Here is a 13,673-nt window from a genome sequence, read left to right as displayed (position 1 = left end):
ACCTCAGCAGTGCCACAGGCTGATTGCCTCCATGCCACGCCGCATTGAAGCAGTCATTTCTGCAAAAGGATTCCCGACCAAGTATTGAGTGCATAACTGAACATAATTATTTGAAGGTTGACTTTTTTTGTATTAAAAACACTTTTCTTTTATTGGTCGGATGAAATATGCTAATTTTTTGAGATAGGAATTTTGGGTTTTCATGAGCTGTATGCCAAAATCATCAATATTAAAACAATAAAAGGCTTGAACTACTTCAGTTGTGTTGTAATGAATCTAAAATATATGAAAGTCTAATGTTTATCAGTACATTACAGAAAATAATGAACTTTATCACAATATGCTAATTTTTTGAGAAGGACCTGTATATATGTATGTATATATATATACGTATAAATAAATACACACACACACACACACACACACACATATATATTGGCCGCAGCCAATGAGCACGAGGATTCTCTCAGCAGTTTAGTGAAACACAGCAGACCTTTATAATTATATTCAATTTAATAATAATTTAATAATTGATAAAAAAAATCTTTATAAGAAACTATTATGAGTACATGCTTCATCTTATGTTTATACCATTCTACTCTTTGCCCGATTGACTCATTATTTCATTTTAAATTAGCACCAAACTACTGAAAGCACCTTTAATGAGGCAAAACTAACTAACTAAATAAATCATTATAATTATTAGACAGATAACCTGACCATTCAGACCCGCCACCATATTAAACCTTATAGCACCCAGGGGTATGATGGCATTCTCCATACAGTTTCAAGAAAATGTGGAGTAGTGGATAGTTTACATCTCTGAATCGAAATGTCTTGCATGGGTGACTTAATTTTTCAGATAATCTTAATGGGTTTGGTTAAGAAAACCTTTAACAAAGTTTGTCTTATCACCTTTCTTTTTGTCCTCCAATCACAGCGGAGCTGGAGCTGGAGATGGAGCATGGTCAGAGAGTACCGGAGGCGGAGCCTGTCCAGCCGCAGGTAAAGCTAAAGGACAGGCAAAAGTTTTTTGAGGAGGCTTTTCAGCAGGACATGGAGCACTACCTGTCAACAGGATACCTACAGATCGCGGAGAGAAGAGGTGAGCTATGCCCATTCCCTTGGCTCAGACCTGGACCAGATCAAAATGTGCCAGACTCAGTAAAACAAACTATTTTCCAAAAAGTAAATATGCTGTAACCCTGTGAATAATAATAATAAAAAACGTTTTAAATACCTGAGAAATGTCTGTTTAGATGGTCTGGTACAAAAGCACTCAGTAGTCGTTATTACAAATAAGAGGGCCGGGTCCACAACACTCACGATATTGCACTGGGAATGCTATTCCCAGTCCTGAAGCAGATAAACTGAGTGCTGCTTTCATCTTCCAACTGGTCAATTTGTACAATGACTTAGTGGACAATGACATGGGAATGTACAAAAGAGCAGCTGAAGAGAGTTGGTGTGGAACAGCAAGTCCAATGAGTAATGCTGATCTAGTGGTAGATAAACCTCACCAAAGCAGCAAATGGAAGAATATTGAGGCAGAGCTAAGATCAGCCATTGGATCATTAAGAGGACGGGGCTACCAAAAGCCTACAGATCTGTTTATGCTCAGAAATCTGTATTTGTATACTAGTGAATACTCTTTTCATGTAACCTTAATGTTACATTGTGTCAGTACTAAAACTGATAAAAACATAGACCCCACATTAAGCAGCACATACATGTATTGAATTAACAGTTATACTTGTTTCTATGTGTAAAATTCAAACCTCTGTTTATCTGAGAAATAACCCACTTCATCTGTTATAAAGTATGCTAATACCGTGGAGCATTGAAGCATCTCCAACTGGACGCTGCAAATCTCACCAATCAGCAAAACTAGACTCTAAAAACTAGCTGATGTCAAACACACCTTTTAAGAAGGCAGGGCTAAGATCCGCCACTGGGTCATGAAAAAAGCAAGGCTAGGAGCAACAATTTGGTCAATAAGAAAAAGGGGCCATAATCAGCCATTGGGTCATAAAGAAAGTGGGGTTAAGATCAATCAATGGCTCATTAAAAGGAGAGGGCTAAGATCAGCCAATGGGTTATTAGGAGACTTATGGGTTATAAGGCTTAATTCAGCCAGTGGGTCATAAAGAATGCAAGGGCAAAATTAGCCAGTGAGTCATAAACAAGGTGGGGCTAAAACCAGCCAATGCATGGGTCATTAAGAAGGTGGGCTAGGATCAGCCAGTGGGTCATAACGAAGGTGGGACCAAGATTAGCCATGGGGTCATTAAGAAAGCGGGACTAAGATCAGCCACAGGGTCACTAAGAACGTGTGATTAGGATCAGCCACTGGGTCATTAAGAAAGTGGGGCTAGTATGAGCTAATGGGTCATAAAGTAGGCGAGACTAAGGACAACCATTGGGTCATTAAAAAGGTGGGGTTAGGATCAGCCAATGGGTAATCAAGAAGGCAAGGTTAGGATCGGCCATTGCATAACTGCTGTCCTCCTGGGACATTTGTACTTATGAGTTGACAAGTCGTAATTACGACGTCAGGTGCGTTCAAGTCACTTTGGTCTGAACAAGATGGCGATTTAACTTTTCTACATACAATTCAAGCATTTTTTAAACTATACATCTACAAAATGATGAATAAAGAAAGGGAATCATCGTTATACATTCATTATACATTCTATGGTAATTATACAATAATATAATATTTTGTATATGTAACAGTTTTATTTTACATTACAAAAAAATTATAATTTTATTCAATTTACTGTCAATACAGACGCTGCATATCTATAGTCTTTTGCTGTCCATTGCATCCCACACCTTTTTTTACTCACGCCCCTCTGGGGTCTGAGGGTGTTTTGGGCCCTGGAGAAGTTTTGACATGCCCTGACATTTGTGTTTTTTTCAGTATCTTAAAATCATATTAATGCCTAAGTGTGATAACACTGTATTCAGCACAAACTGGGCTATATGTGCAGCACGAATGTAACATAAACAACGTAAATTTAGAGTTTCTCACTCAGAATAACGACTTTGTGGTGGCATTTAGCCTATGTGCGTTCAACTCGTAAATACGATCTATCCGACATGACTTGTACGCACCATTACATACAGCAAGGTGGTAATATACATAAATTCTCTGTTATTCCTCTGTTTTAAAAGGATCAGGCCAGTTTTGAAATATGGACTGAAATTGTGTTTTGTGTGTGTTTTGTGTCAATTCTCTCAAAGCGTGCACACAGACTCTGAGTATATGAGTGTCTGGTTGTGTTTGTGTCTCAATACTGTAAAGGGGAGCTAACATGCCTCTCTCTTTGCTGTCCACCTCCCTGTGCCGCTGCGCTCTTACACAACCTTGAGGTACGCAGTTCACCGCTCTGCTTACTGATGTCACGCTCACACACACACATGAGACGGGCATGCCTCACGCCGCAATCTGTGTTTGTGAAGCATGCGCTAATGACATCACAGAGTCAACATAACTGCAAGGTGACGAATCCAGGACATAGCTCGGTTCATCAAATGAGATCTGACACAACCAAATTTGCTCTTCTATTCGGCAAGACTTGACTCAAGAACTCACATGAAGGGTTTCTTCGTCCACAGAGATGTGAACTCCATGCGTTAAACGTTCATCCTGGACTCAAATCCTTGATACAGCTTAGTGATTGAAGTGCGAGGTTGCAGGAAGTGATGTTATCGTTCTTCCTTTGGTTCACAGAGACAATAGGAAGCATGTCATCAATGGAGGTGAACGTTGACATGTTGGAGCAAATGGACCTGATGGACATGTCTGACCATGAGGCGTTGGATGTCTTTCTCAATTCTGGTGGTGAGGACAACAGTGTGGCTTCACCGATGCTGGGTATACATACATATAGTGATATTTCCCAACCATCAATCAATATTTTTACTCATACTGTAGGTGTTACTGCTCTATCATTATGTCATTTTTAAGCAGAGCCCGACTGATTTCCATAGATCTATACCACTTATCTAATGACGAAAAAAACTGGCTCCCTGGTATGGCGTCCCTCCTTATGTTTAAAGAACTCTTTAGCTTCACTAATGCTGAGATGCCATTAGTGCTGACATTTACTGCCGCCATCAGCAGACCATGCTGAGATGTCTGATTGCATCCAGAAAAGAACAAACAGGTTTTACAATTATCACTAATTACATTGAGCTGCACTGAAAGCCAAGTCCTCTGGATTATACAGGTAACACCAGGACACTGCTCTAAAATCAAGTGCATGTTGAGATGTGGGTGTAGCAGATGAACACGAGATTGCAGGGACAGGGTTTTCGCAGACTAAATAACTAGAGTCCTGCATACATCACCAGAAAAAAATCTGATGTATTCCCTGGAAGATTATGTAATGGCATTTTGATTAAACACTATGGATGAATACATATGCATGGGCGAACTGATCACAATAACATCTATAACAAACATTTAGAAAGTAGATGGGATGAATTTATGTAATGCGATTTTAAAAATGTCGCAGTGCATTCTGATAATGCCTACATCTTGAAAAGGTGTGTTTGTGCATGTTGCACTTGCTGTAATTACTAAATGAAAACCAGAATGTTCTGTTCTGAGATGTTTAAATTATGCATTTCTGTGGCAAAATGAAAATGTACCCCAAAATGAAAATTAACTGAAAATCTTGCTCTCAGGTAATAATTCATTACATTTTTTCATTACATTTATATGGCGCTTTTCTGCTTTTCTAAGCACTCAAAGCGCTCTACATTGTGAGGGGTGGTGTCTCCTCGTCCACCACCAGTGTGCAGCATCCACCTGGATGATGCGACGGCAGCCATAGTGCGCCAGAACGCCCACCACACACCAGCTTACTGGTGGAGAGGAGACAGAGTGATGAAGCCAATCAGTGTAAGGGGATGATTAGGAGGCCATGATGGTCAGAGACCAATGGGGAAATTTGGCCAGGATGCCGAGGTCACACCTCTACTCTTTTCGAAAGACATCCTGGGATTTTTAATGACCACAGAGAGTCAGGACCTCGGTTTAACGTCTCATCCGAAAGATGGTGCTTTTTTGACAGTATAGTGTCCCCGTCACTATACTGGGGCATTAGGACCCACACAGACCGCAGGGTGAGCACCCCCTGCTGGCCTCACTAACACCTCTTCCAACAGCAACCTAGTTTTCCCAGGAGGTCTCCCATCCAGGTACTGACCAGGCTCAACCCTGCTTAGCTTCAGTGGGCAACCAGTCTTGGGCTACAGGGTGATATGGCTGTGAGGTAGTGTCGCAAAGGAGTGGAAAATTTATGAAAACTATACAAAAGTTTCCAAAAAATCCTGGAAAGCTTGCAAACATTCCAAAAAGTGTCCACCCCTTAGCAACCCTATTCTCAGGGCCATCCATTATGTAGATGAGTTTGTTAGTTCATCAGAACAGAATTGGACACATTTTTTACATTACAACACTTGCTCACCAATGGATGGGAGTAATCCACACCACTCCAGTCCAGTCCAGTTTTTGGGAACTGAGCAAGCGGTGCTTCATCGCTACAGTTTCATTAAGGTTGTGGCTACATTAGCTAAATTTAGATGAAAATTTGGGGACAAATAGATCAGTTTTCCATTGTCAACAATGCAGTGATGCACGAAGCACAACACACAACGAAGTGGCTTTCAAATTAAGCAGCTTACTGTTGGTCACCACTAACTTGAACGAAATGTGTGGAGATACTTTTATTGAAACTCCAGATTCCTATTGAATTGACTGGAATTAGCATGCAAATTTTTTCAGAGCAACAGTAACAGATCTCCAGTAACCTAAATGTTGTCTGAGCAGTACCTTACTTTTCAAGATAAATTAGCATTCTTAAAGGGATAGTTCACCCAAAAATGAAAATTCTGTCACCATTTACTCACCCTCAAGTAGTTCCAAACTTGTATGAATGTCTTTGTTCTGCTGAACACAATGGAAGATATTCTGAAGAATGTGGGAAACAGAGCAGTTCTGGGGCACCATTGACTTCCAGAGTATTTTTTTTCCTACTATGGAAGTCAATGGTGCCCCAAAACAGCCTGGTTACAAACTTTCTTCAAAATATCTTCCTTTATGTTTAGCAGAACAAAGAAATTCATACAGGTTTGGAACTACTTGAGGATGAGCAAATGATGACAGAATTTTCATTTTTGGGTGAACTATCCCTTTAATTCCTATTCTGAACAATTCTCTCTCAGGTCCTGATGTTGAGTCGTTCACCTCTGAGATCACTCTTCAGGTGCCCACACAGGCTGACCTCAGACACAAGCTGGCGTCGCTGTCCTCCACCTGCACAGACTCAGCCAGCCAGGACACGGAGGCAGGGGAAGAGGAGGAGGAGGATGATGATGATGATGAGAGGGGACCAGCAGCCATCCGCGGCTCAGTGCTTGTCCAGCCAGATCAGGAAGAGTTCCAGGAGGATGCCACGATACCCGAAAGAGAACAAAACCAGCCAATCAAGAACTGTGAGAGCAGCAGCTCATCCTGAAAACACAGAGGATGAAGGACAGACTGTCCAAAGGAAGAGTGCACTGGTGTTTTATGAAACCCTTTTGGTTTTTGTAAAGAAATTCTTTGTCGTGTGCCGTGCAATGTGAAGCCCTATACTGTGCCTGCTCTCAACATCAATAAATATATTTTATTCTGTTGGACGTTCACTGCATACAGCGGGTCTGCTGTTTGCCCGTGTGCACAAGGATTTTACACCAAGGGGTCCATAGGGACTCTGTAGATTGACTGTTGTTGTTGTTGTTGTTATGGTTATTACTACTATTACAGTACTAGCAGTACTAAATAGTTGAATAAAAACTGATTGATTAAAAATGATTTTGATTTAATAATGACACTTTAGTTTAACAAAAATTGCTATTACTCAATGGTTCTAAAATAAAATTTTTAAAGAATTTTTAAAACATTTAAATATTTTTATTTTAAATATTTTGATTACTATAGTATTACTACAGCCACTATTATTATTATTAATAATAATATAAAAATGTAATAATCATTGTTACACTGCTAGTAGTACCAAATAGTAACTAAATAATTGCATTAAGACTGATTGGGTAAAAGTATTATATTTAGTAGTACTAAATAGTTTATTTCGTAAAAAAAAAAAAAAGATTGATTATAAAGTACTATTTTTAGAACAAAAATTACTACTAAATACTTATAAAAAATTAAATTTTAAAGAGTTAAAAAAAATTAAGTATTTTGATTAATGTAGTATTACTACAACCACTATTAAATAATAATAATATAATAATCATTATCATCACACTGCTAGTAGTACTAAATAGTAACTAAATAACTGAATAAAGTGAATAAAAAATTACTAAGCCCGTATAAAATTATTTTTTTTAAATTAATGAATTATATGAATTTTAATTATATCAAATTATTAGGGTTTTATTACTACTACCCCTATTAATAGTATTACAAATAAGTATAAAACTAAAACAAAAATATAAAAAGACAATTAAGAACATAAGTATTTTCATATTACATTATTATTTCAAAATGTATATGTAACTCATTAATAACTGTAATAAAATTACAAGTTATACAGTAAATTATGAAGTTATACCAAAGCCATATGAGAGTGTGGGGGTCCATGTGTCAGAAAACATTCCATGGTTCAACATTTCTCTTTAAACCAATATAAAGTTCAGTAACAAAGAGCACAGACTGACAGTGAACTGTCCATGAGTTTTTATTAAACCTTAAGTACAAATTGAAAAAGTAAAAACAAAACAAAGAAAAACAAAATAAAATGGCAATATAACCAACATGAAATCTTTCCTCAAGAGAGGAAAAGCTGAGACGCAGTGCTAATAAATTAACTCGCCTGACCGTGAGAAAATCTCTCATATTGTAGAAAAAGGAACAAAAACAACACAATTTCTGAATAAAATACATCGTAAGGCCATAAAAACTTGACAACCGCCGTTTTTTTTGTTGAAAACACTCGACTTGGTTTTCATTAAATACTCCTAAAACAGTTCAGTCTTCTGTTAAGGACAACAACCAACAAACTGGATTATAGTTTTTTTTTTTCCTTGTCAGTCACCACTGGCAAGCTCAGTGCAACATGAGTAGCTACTACAATGTTGAATTTTCAGTAATGAAAATGTAAAAACCTTTTTTTTTTTGTGAAAGTATTTTCCCTTTTCTTTAAAAAAGTAAACCTAAAAAACAAAACTAGGGGGAAATCGCGACTCCATATCTTAGTCGTCAGTGATGTAAGCAGCACTTAAAATTTATACACATTACCAGAGCAACCCTGTACGCATCAAACTCCCACAGCTGAAGAAACTGAAAAATAAGGCTTTTCTTCATCTGACATCATCCATCTATCTATCCTTTCCTTCTGTCACTCCAACAAAGGCTCAAGTATTAGACATTTACAGGATTATGTACAAAAAGGTGATTTTCTTAAGTTTCTTTAAATCAATGATACTTCTGCAAAAAGGAAAAGACAGAACAAAAAGAAACAAAGAAAAAAAAAATTGTATTTCACATTTTACACCCTTTGAATAGTGGCTCTAAATTGAGATAGCATGTCAGAACAAAAGAGAAAATAAGTCAAAAACACAAAATATAATAATTACAATAATATTATATAATAATTAATGTTAACTGGTACAGATGAATCAATAAGTCTGGAAGAATGGAATGTTGACACGATTGCACATCTAGAAGCGGAAAAAGCCTCCGGCTCTTCCGTCCTGTGGGATAAGAAGGCCAGCGAACAGCACTTCTTTTTTATTACCTTTTTTGTATTGATATACAGTAAAAAAAATTAAAACAAAAACAACAGCACCAAAATAAAGAAAGATCTCCCCGCTAAACATCAGGCACAGGTATCGCTCGTAAGCGTCAGCGTGGGAAGAACCCCTCTCACTACTGGGACGGGACCCGCTCATTCATTCCCTAACACCCACTTCCTCAAGTAGAGCCCAACCCGCTGCCATGGAAACCAGCGTTCCCCCGAATCCACAGAGGAAACTGAAATAAAAACCAGTCGAAATAAAAACACACAGTACTTCCTCTTTTTTTTTCTTTTCTGTTTTTTTAAAAACAGATATTAAAACAAGCTAAATTTCAAGTGTTTACTGTCTTTAGAGCTGCGTCTTCCGCAGAGGAGCTGCATGTGGACTAAATTAATTCAAATCAAAACAACGGTGATGTCATAAAACGAAACAAAACAAAACTAAAAGGAAACAAGACAAAAAAAAAAAAAAAAAACACCAATAAAATGGCAAAATATAACAAAAAACAATAACTAAAAGCAAAAACAAAACAAAAAGCAAAACAAAAAACCAAATCAAATACCAAAATAAGGCCTAAAGGGAGATAAAAAACAGATCAAAAAACAAAGCAAACACCAAAACAAAACAATGAACAAAAACAAAATAAAACAACATTCTCGGGCAGCTCCATCAAGCACCAACATTCAAAGGAAAGGGATCTGGAAAAACGAGGAGAGAAGCACCTATTTGTCCCAAGGTTCACAGTTCAGGAGGAGCGTGTGTGCAGTCAATGGGGCCGAAGACGAGGAGGAAGAGGGTCCAGGCAGAAAGGATGACATCATACTCACACCTGTCAGTGAAATGCACACCTGGGACCATATCTCTTAATGCTATCAAACATCTGGTGAATATAAACTAGTGCGCTAGTGCAAAAAAGGCAGCCTGCTTTCAACACAGGAAACTCTGCCCTGCTATATGGGTGATAAAAGACACAAATGATATGAAGAGAGGGAGGGGGAATTGATTGGGTGATGTGGGCGGCCGGGCGACGTTCCTCACGAGACTGCGGCGGCGGCACTTTTGGACAGGTGGGTCAGGGACAGCTCTACGGCGGATCTCTTGCGGGGGCCGCGCTTGGCGGGCGGTTTGGTGGGGCTGGAGCCGTTACAGCCGTCTGCCGCACTTCTCACCAGGGCTTTACCACACACCTGATTCACCAAACTGTTGATCTGCTCCTGAGGGATCGAACAGAGACAGGGAGAGACCATCGTGAAAAAGGTGACATGACATTGGTACTTTAGCTCTTGTCAATCTCTTTGGCTCATTTTTTAAAACAGTCTCGGCAAACTGTGAATGCAATTGTCAAAAGTAGTAACTCCAAACAATTAAGTTATTCTTCAAAATGGTTCTTTTTTCATTGTGTGAGCAGTACTGATTAAACCTGGAAATATTTTGATATATACAAAATTTCATTTTTGCTCTACTTTATTGTCTACTTCGATTATAAGCTTGAAACAATGTTTTTGAAAGAAGTCTCTTATGTGCACCACGATTGTTTAAAATAACAATATAATTTTAAAATGCAATTTATTCCTGCGATGCAAAGCTTAATTTTCACTCTTCAGTGTCACATGATTCTTTAAAAATAATTCTAATATGCTGATTTGGTGTTTAATTATTATTGATCATTAAATGGTGCACAATTATTATTATTATTATTATTATCAGTGTTTTTGCTGCTTAATATTTTTTAAGGATTCTTGGATCAATAGAAATTAGAAAAATAACAGCATTTATTTGGAATAGAAATCTTTTGCAACATTAGAAACACCTTTATGGTCACTTTTAATCATTTAAATGTATCCGTGCCACATAAAAGTAAAAGAAAAAAAAAAAATCATGATATTAGAATGATTCTGAAGGATCATGTGACACTGAAGACTGGAGTAATGATGCTGAGTATTCAGCTTTACATCTCAGGAATAAATTACATTTTAAAATATATTCAAATAAGTTATTTTAAAGAATTAAAAAAAAAAAAAACTAATTTGAGAATTGAGCAAACACAAAATGTCAAAAACTGTAATACAACACTGAATCCACAGAAACTCATTTGTATGTGGAAATGTTTGTCACTCTGCCAGTGCACAATATTTTATGAAGGAACATCAACAGTTCATTTAGGAGGGTTGCTGAACCCTGGAGGGTCGTTTAAGCAAAAGCGTCCCAACATCTCCCCCTGCAGGCATGTGTCTTACCTCATCAAAGCGGTACATCATCTTGAGGCCGCGGCAGCTTTTGTGTTTCTCCACATAGTGCAGCGCACACTCCAGACAGAAAACCACATTTTCATTCTCCTGCACCACCTGCAGCATTAACAACAGCCATTAGCTCAATTAAGAATACAACTCATTTTCAACGCTCAGTAATTCTTTTGTCAGTGACAGCTGAATGTGAATCAGCACTGGAGGTAAAATCACAGCTGTGAGTCAACTGAAGAACTGTTCACGACACACACTGACAAAACGACAATGAAAACCAGTGTTGTACAGTATAGAACAAAGGACATTACAGAACACTGCAATATAGATTTAATTAGTCAATACTTTATATACTGTAGGCTTTATTGTGATTTGTGGTATAGTGCAGTATTGTATAGATCAGTGGTTCTTAACCTTGTCGACTCCAAGGGTCCCCATTGTCAAAGATAACATTCAAAGGGGCCTTTAAGACATTTCTGGTACTTCTGCTATAAATCACAAAGCTACACATTTTTTTTTTTTACTTTTGGAAACACTTTAGTTTAGGGAACACTATTCACTATTAACTAGTTGCTTATTAGCATGCATATTAGTAGCAAAAGGGCTGTTTATTAGTACATGACCATATTCTAGACCCCTTACATAAACTACTACAAACAACTACCTTACTTACTATGAGCAGTACTAAGGAGTTTATTGAGGGAAAACTCTTGGTTAATAGTGAATATGTGTTCCCTAATCTAAAGTGTTACCAAACTGTTCATTTATAGAAATTAGGAGTAGAAACATCTTAAAATCGTAATTAATATTAAAATGATTAAACTCCTTAATTCCAGAAATTTCAATTATCTTCTTAAGAGTTTATACAATTTTTTTTTTTTAAATACCAATGAATTTACACAACTTTTCAAGTCATTTGTGATTATGCTTTTATTTGACTTCCTTGACTTTTCTTGGTGTTGAAATCACACCTTTAAAATTCCCTCATTCCCTGGATAATTGGAGAACCCTGGTTCTTAAATAAAAATGAAAAAAATAAAAATAAGAAATAGTTTCAACTTTAGATTATATTGGTTGGGAACAGCATTTATAGAGACTGTATGAAATACTATAATATTAATAGTAGTATATATCACTAAAGTACAGTCTAGTTTTTACACTGTGTCACAATAAGCATACTATCTATCCTAAATAGTGAAATTAATTGGTTCATCCCATAATCGCAGCATGTTGATGATATACTTTTTTTTTGCAGTAGATTGAGAAAAAATGCTTTTTGGGCTAATATGGGCTAATTTGGGAGTTTGTCATAGCTGTGATACTTTTAGAGCGCAGGATAAGCATTCAAATTAGGACAGATCCTTAGTTTGTCGGTTTAGTGTATAATATACTGGATCTACAGTACAGTACGGTATAATCTGAGCAGAATCTCACCATAGATAAGTAGCAGAGATGCTGGCACGTTTGGCAGCGTCTCTCGGACGACTCCAGCGCCAGCCACTTGCGGGGTTTCTTCTTGGTGTCAGCGGGAGACTGGTTGTTGTCGTGAGTGCAGTAGCGTGCAGAGGAGAGCAGCCCTGCTTCATACAGATCCTGCCTTTGCTTCATCTCTATGTTCCTGTAAGACAGAGGCATTCAATTAAACTTCCAAGAGTTCCCAAGTCAAAGTAGTAGCTATTTGACAACCCCTGCTGTAGAATGTCAGAGCACTCTCACTTAAAACATTATTATTCCAGAAACATGATGGTAATGATTTCATCTAAGCTCATCAGGATGGGTTTTCAGTGCTCACCTGAGATCTTTGAGAAGAGAAGAGATTGTACTGAGCACAAGTCTGTTTTCTCGTTTGGCCTCGGCTGTGGCGATCTGGTAGAGCAGCTTCTCCATAGAGAAGGGTTTTGCGATGTGCCTGTATTTCAGGTCCTGCGAGAAAAGAGCAAACATGTAGAGCATATTCGAAACATCTCCTAGTAAACGTCTATAGGTCCCACAGGTGGATGTGGAAAGACTCACCTTAGCAGCCTCGTAGCCCAGGTTCATCCACTGTGGTGTGGCAAAGTGCACAGTTTCAGACACACTGTAGCCACAGCACACCCTGGACACGAACGCACCGGGGAAGACCACCACAAACTGCCCGCTCTGCTGGACCGTGCGGTGGACCTTGATCCCCTCACGACAAAGCACCTCTGGAGAAATCTAGAGAAATGCAGAGGCATGCAATGTAAAACAACTGCCCAAAAGGAAATGCCATTTTTGTTTACAATATCTCACCATAACGTTCTTCTCCAGCATTTCCAGTCCCGGCGTGCCGTTGGCTTGTAGCAGTGTGTGCACCACTTTATCAAGCTTTGTCTTTTCCTCAGCAGGAACAGAATACCTATAATGGGACAGGCAGAACTTCCTGTCAGTGTCATAAGACAACAGCACTGTCTGCTGGCTCCTAAACCAGCATGGTTGCCATGGAAACAGGCCTAGGCTTTATTATGATGAGTCATGCACATAAAAACACAAACAAACAGCTGATGCTTGTGTGAGTAGAATGCACACTGTAAGTGACTGTGTGTTTTACAGAGTACTGCGCCCTCTAGAGGAGCTGATCAGTACAACACAGCTGAGTTA

The 13,673-nt window shown here is 38.2% G+C and overlaps 2 protein-coding genes across 4 annotated transcripts in view; one reads left to right on the top strand and one right to left on the bottom strand.

The window, feature by feature from the left end:
• The window catches only part of LOC306885671 (dysbindin-like), a 39,626-nt gene extending 32,766 nt beyond the window's left edge, over window positions 1-6,860 (top strand). Inside the window, exons 2-4 of one of the 3 annotated variants that reach the window (XM_079442353.1) lie at window positions 941-1,105; window positions 3,737-3,847; window positions 6,238-6,860. In XM_079442353.1, the coding sequence (XP_079298479.1) occupies window positions 941-1,105; window positions 3,737-3,847; window positions 6,238-6,530 (569 nt within the window). In that variant the 3' untranslated portion in view covers window positions 6,531-6,860. Of the gene's footprint in view, window positions 1-940; window positions 1,106-3,736; window positions 3,881-6,237 lie in introns of all 3 variants that reach the window. The other 2 variants (XM_079442352.1, XM_079442351.1) reach the window with 2 other exon arrangements.
• A 2,256-nt stretch (window positions 6,861-9,116) lies between these two features.
• Window positions 9,117-13,673, bottom strand: part of LOC306885513 (protein Jumonji-like) — a 97,231-nt gene continuing 92,674 nt past the window's right edge. Inside the window, exons 13-18 of the mRNA XM_079442086.1 lie at window positions 13,326-13,431; window positions 13,068-13,250; window positions 12,847-12,977; window positions 12,489-12,672; window positions 11,052-11,159; window positions 9,117-10,028 (exon numbers count right to left, since the gene is read on the bottom strand). Coding sequence (XP_079298212.1) covers window positions 9,849-10,028; window positions 11,052-11,159; window positions 12,489-12,672; window positions 12,847-12,977; window positions 13,068-13,250; window positions 13,326-13,431 — 892 coding nt within the window. The 3' untranslated portion in view covers window positions 9,117-9,848. The remainder of the gene's footprint in view (window positions 10,029-11,051; window positions 11,160-12,488; window positions 12,673-12,846; window positions 12,978-13,067; window positions 13,251-13,325; window positions 13,432-13,673) is intronic.

This window comes from Barbus barbus (genome assembly GCF_936440315.1).
Source record: "Barbus barbus genome assembly, chromosome: 19".
NCBI lineage: Eukaryota > Metazoa > Chordata > Actinopteri > Cypriniformes > Cyprinidae > Barbus > Barbus barbus.
This window is presented reverse-complemented; position numbering and strand designations above follow the sequence as displayed.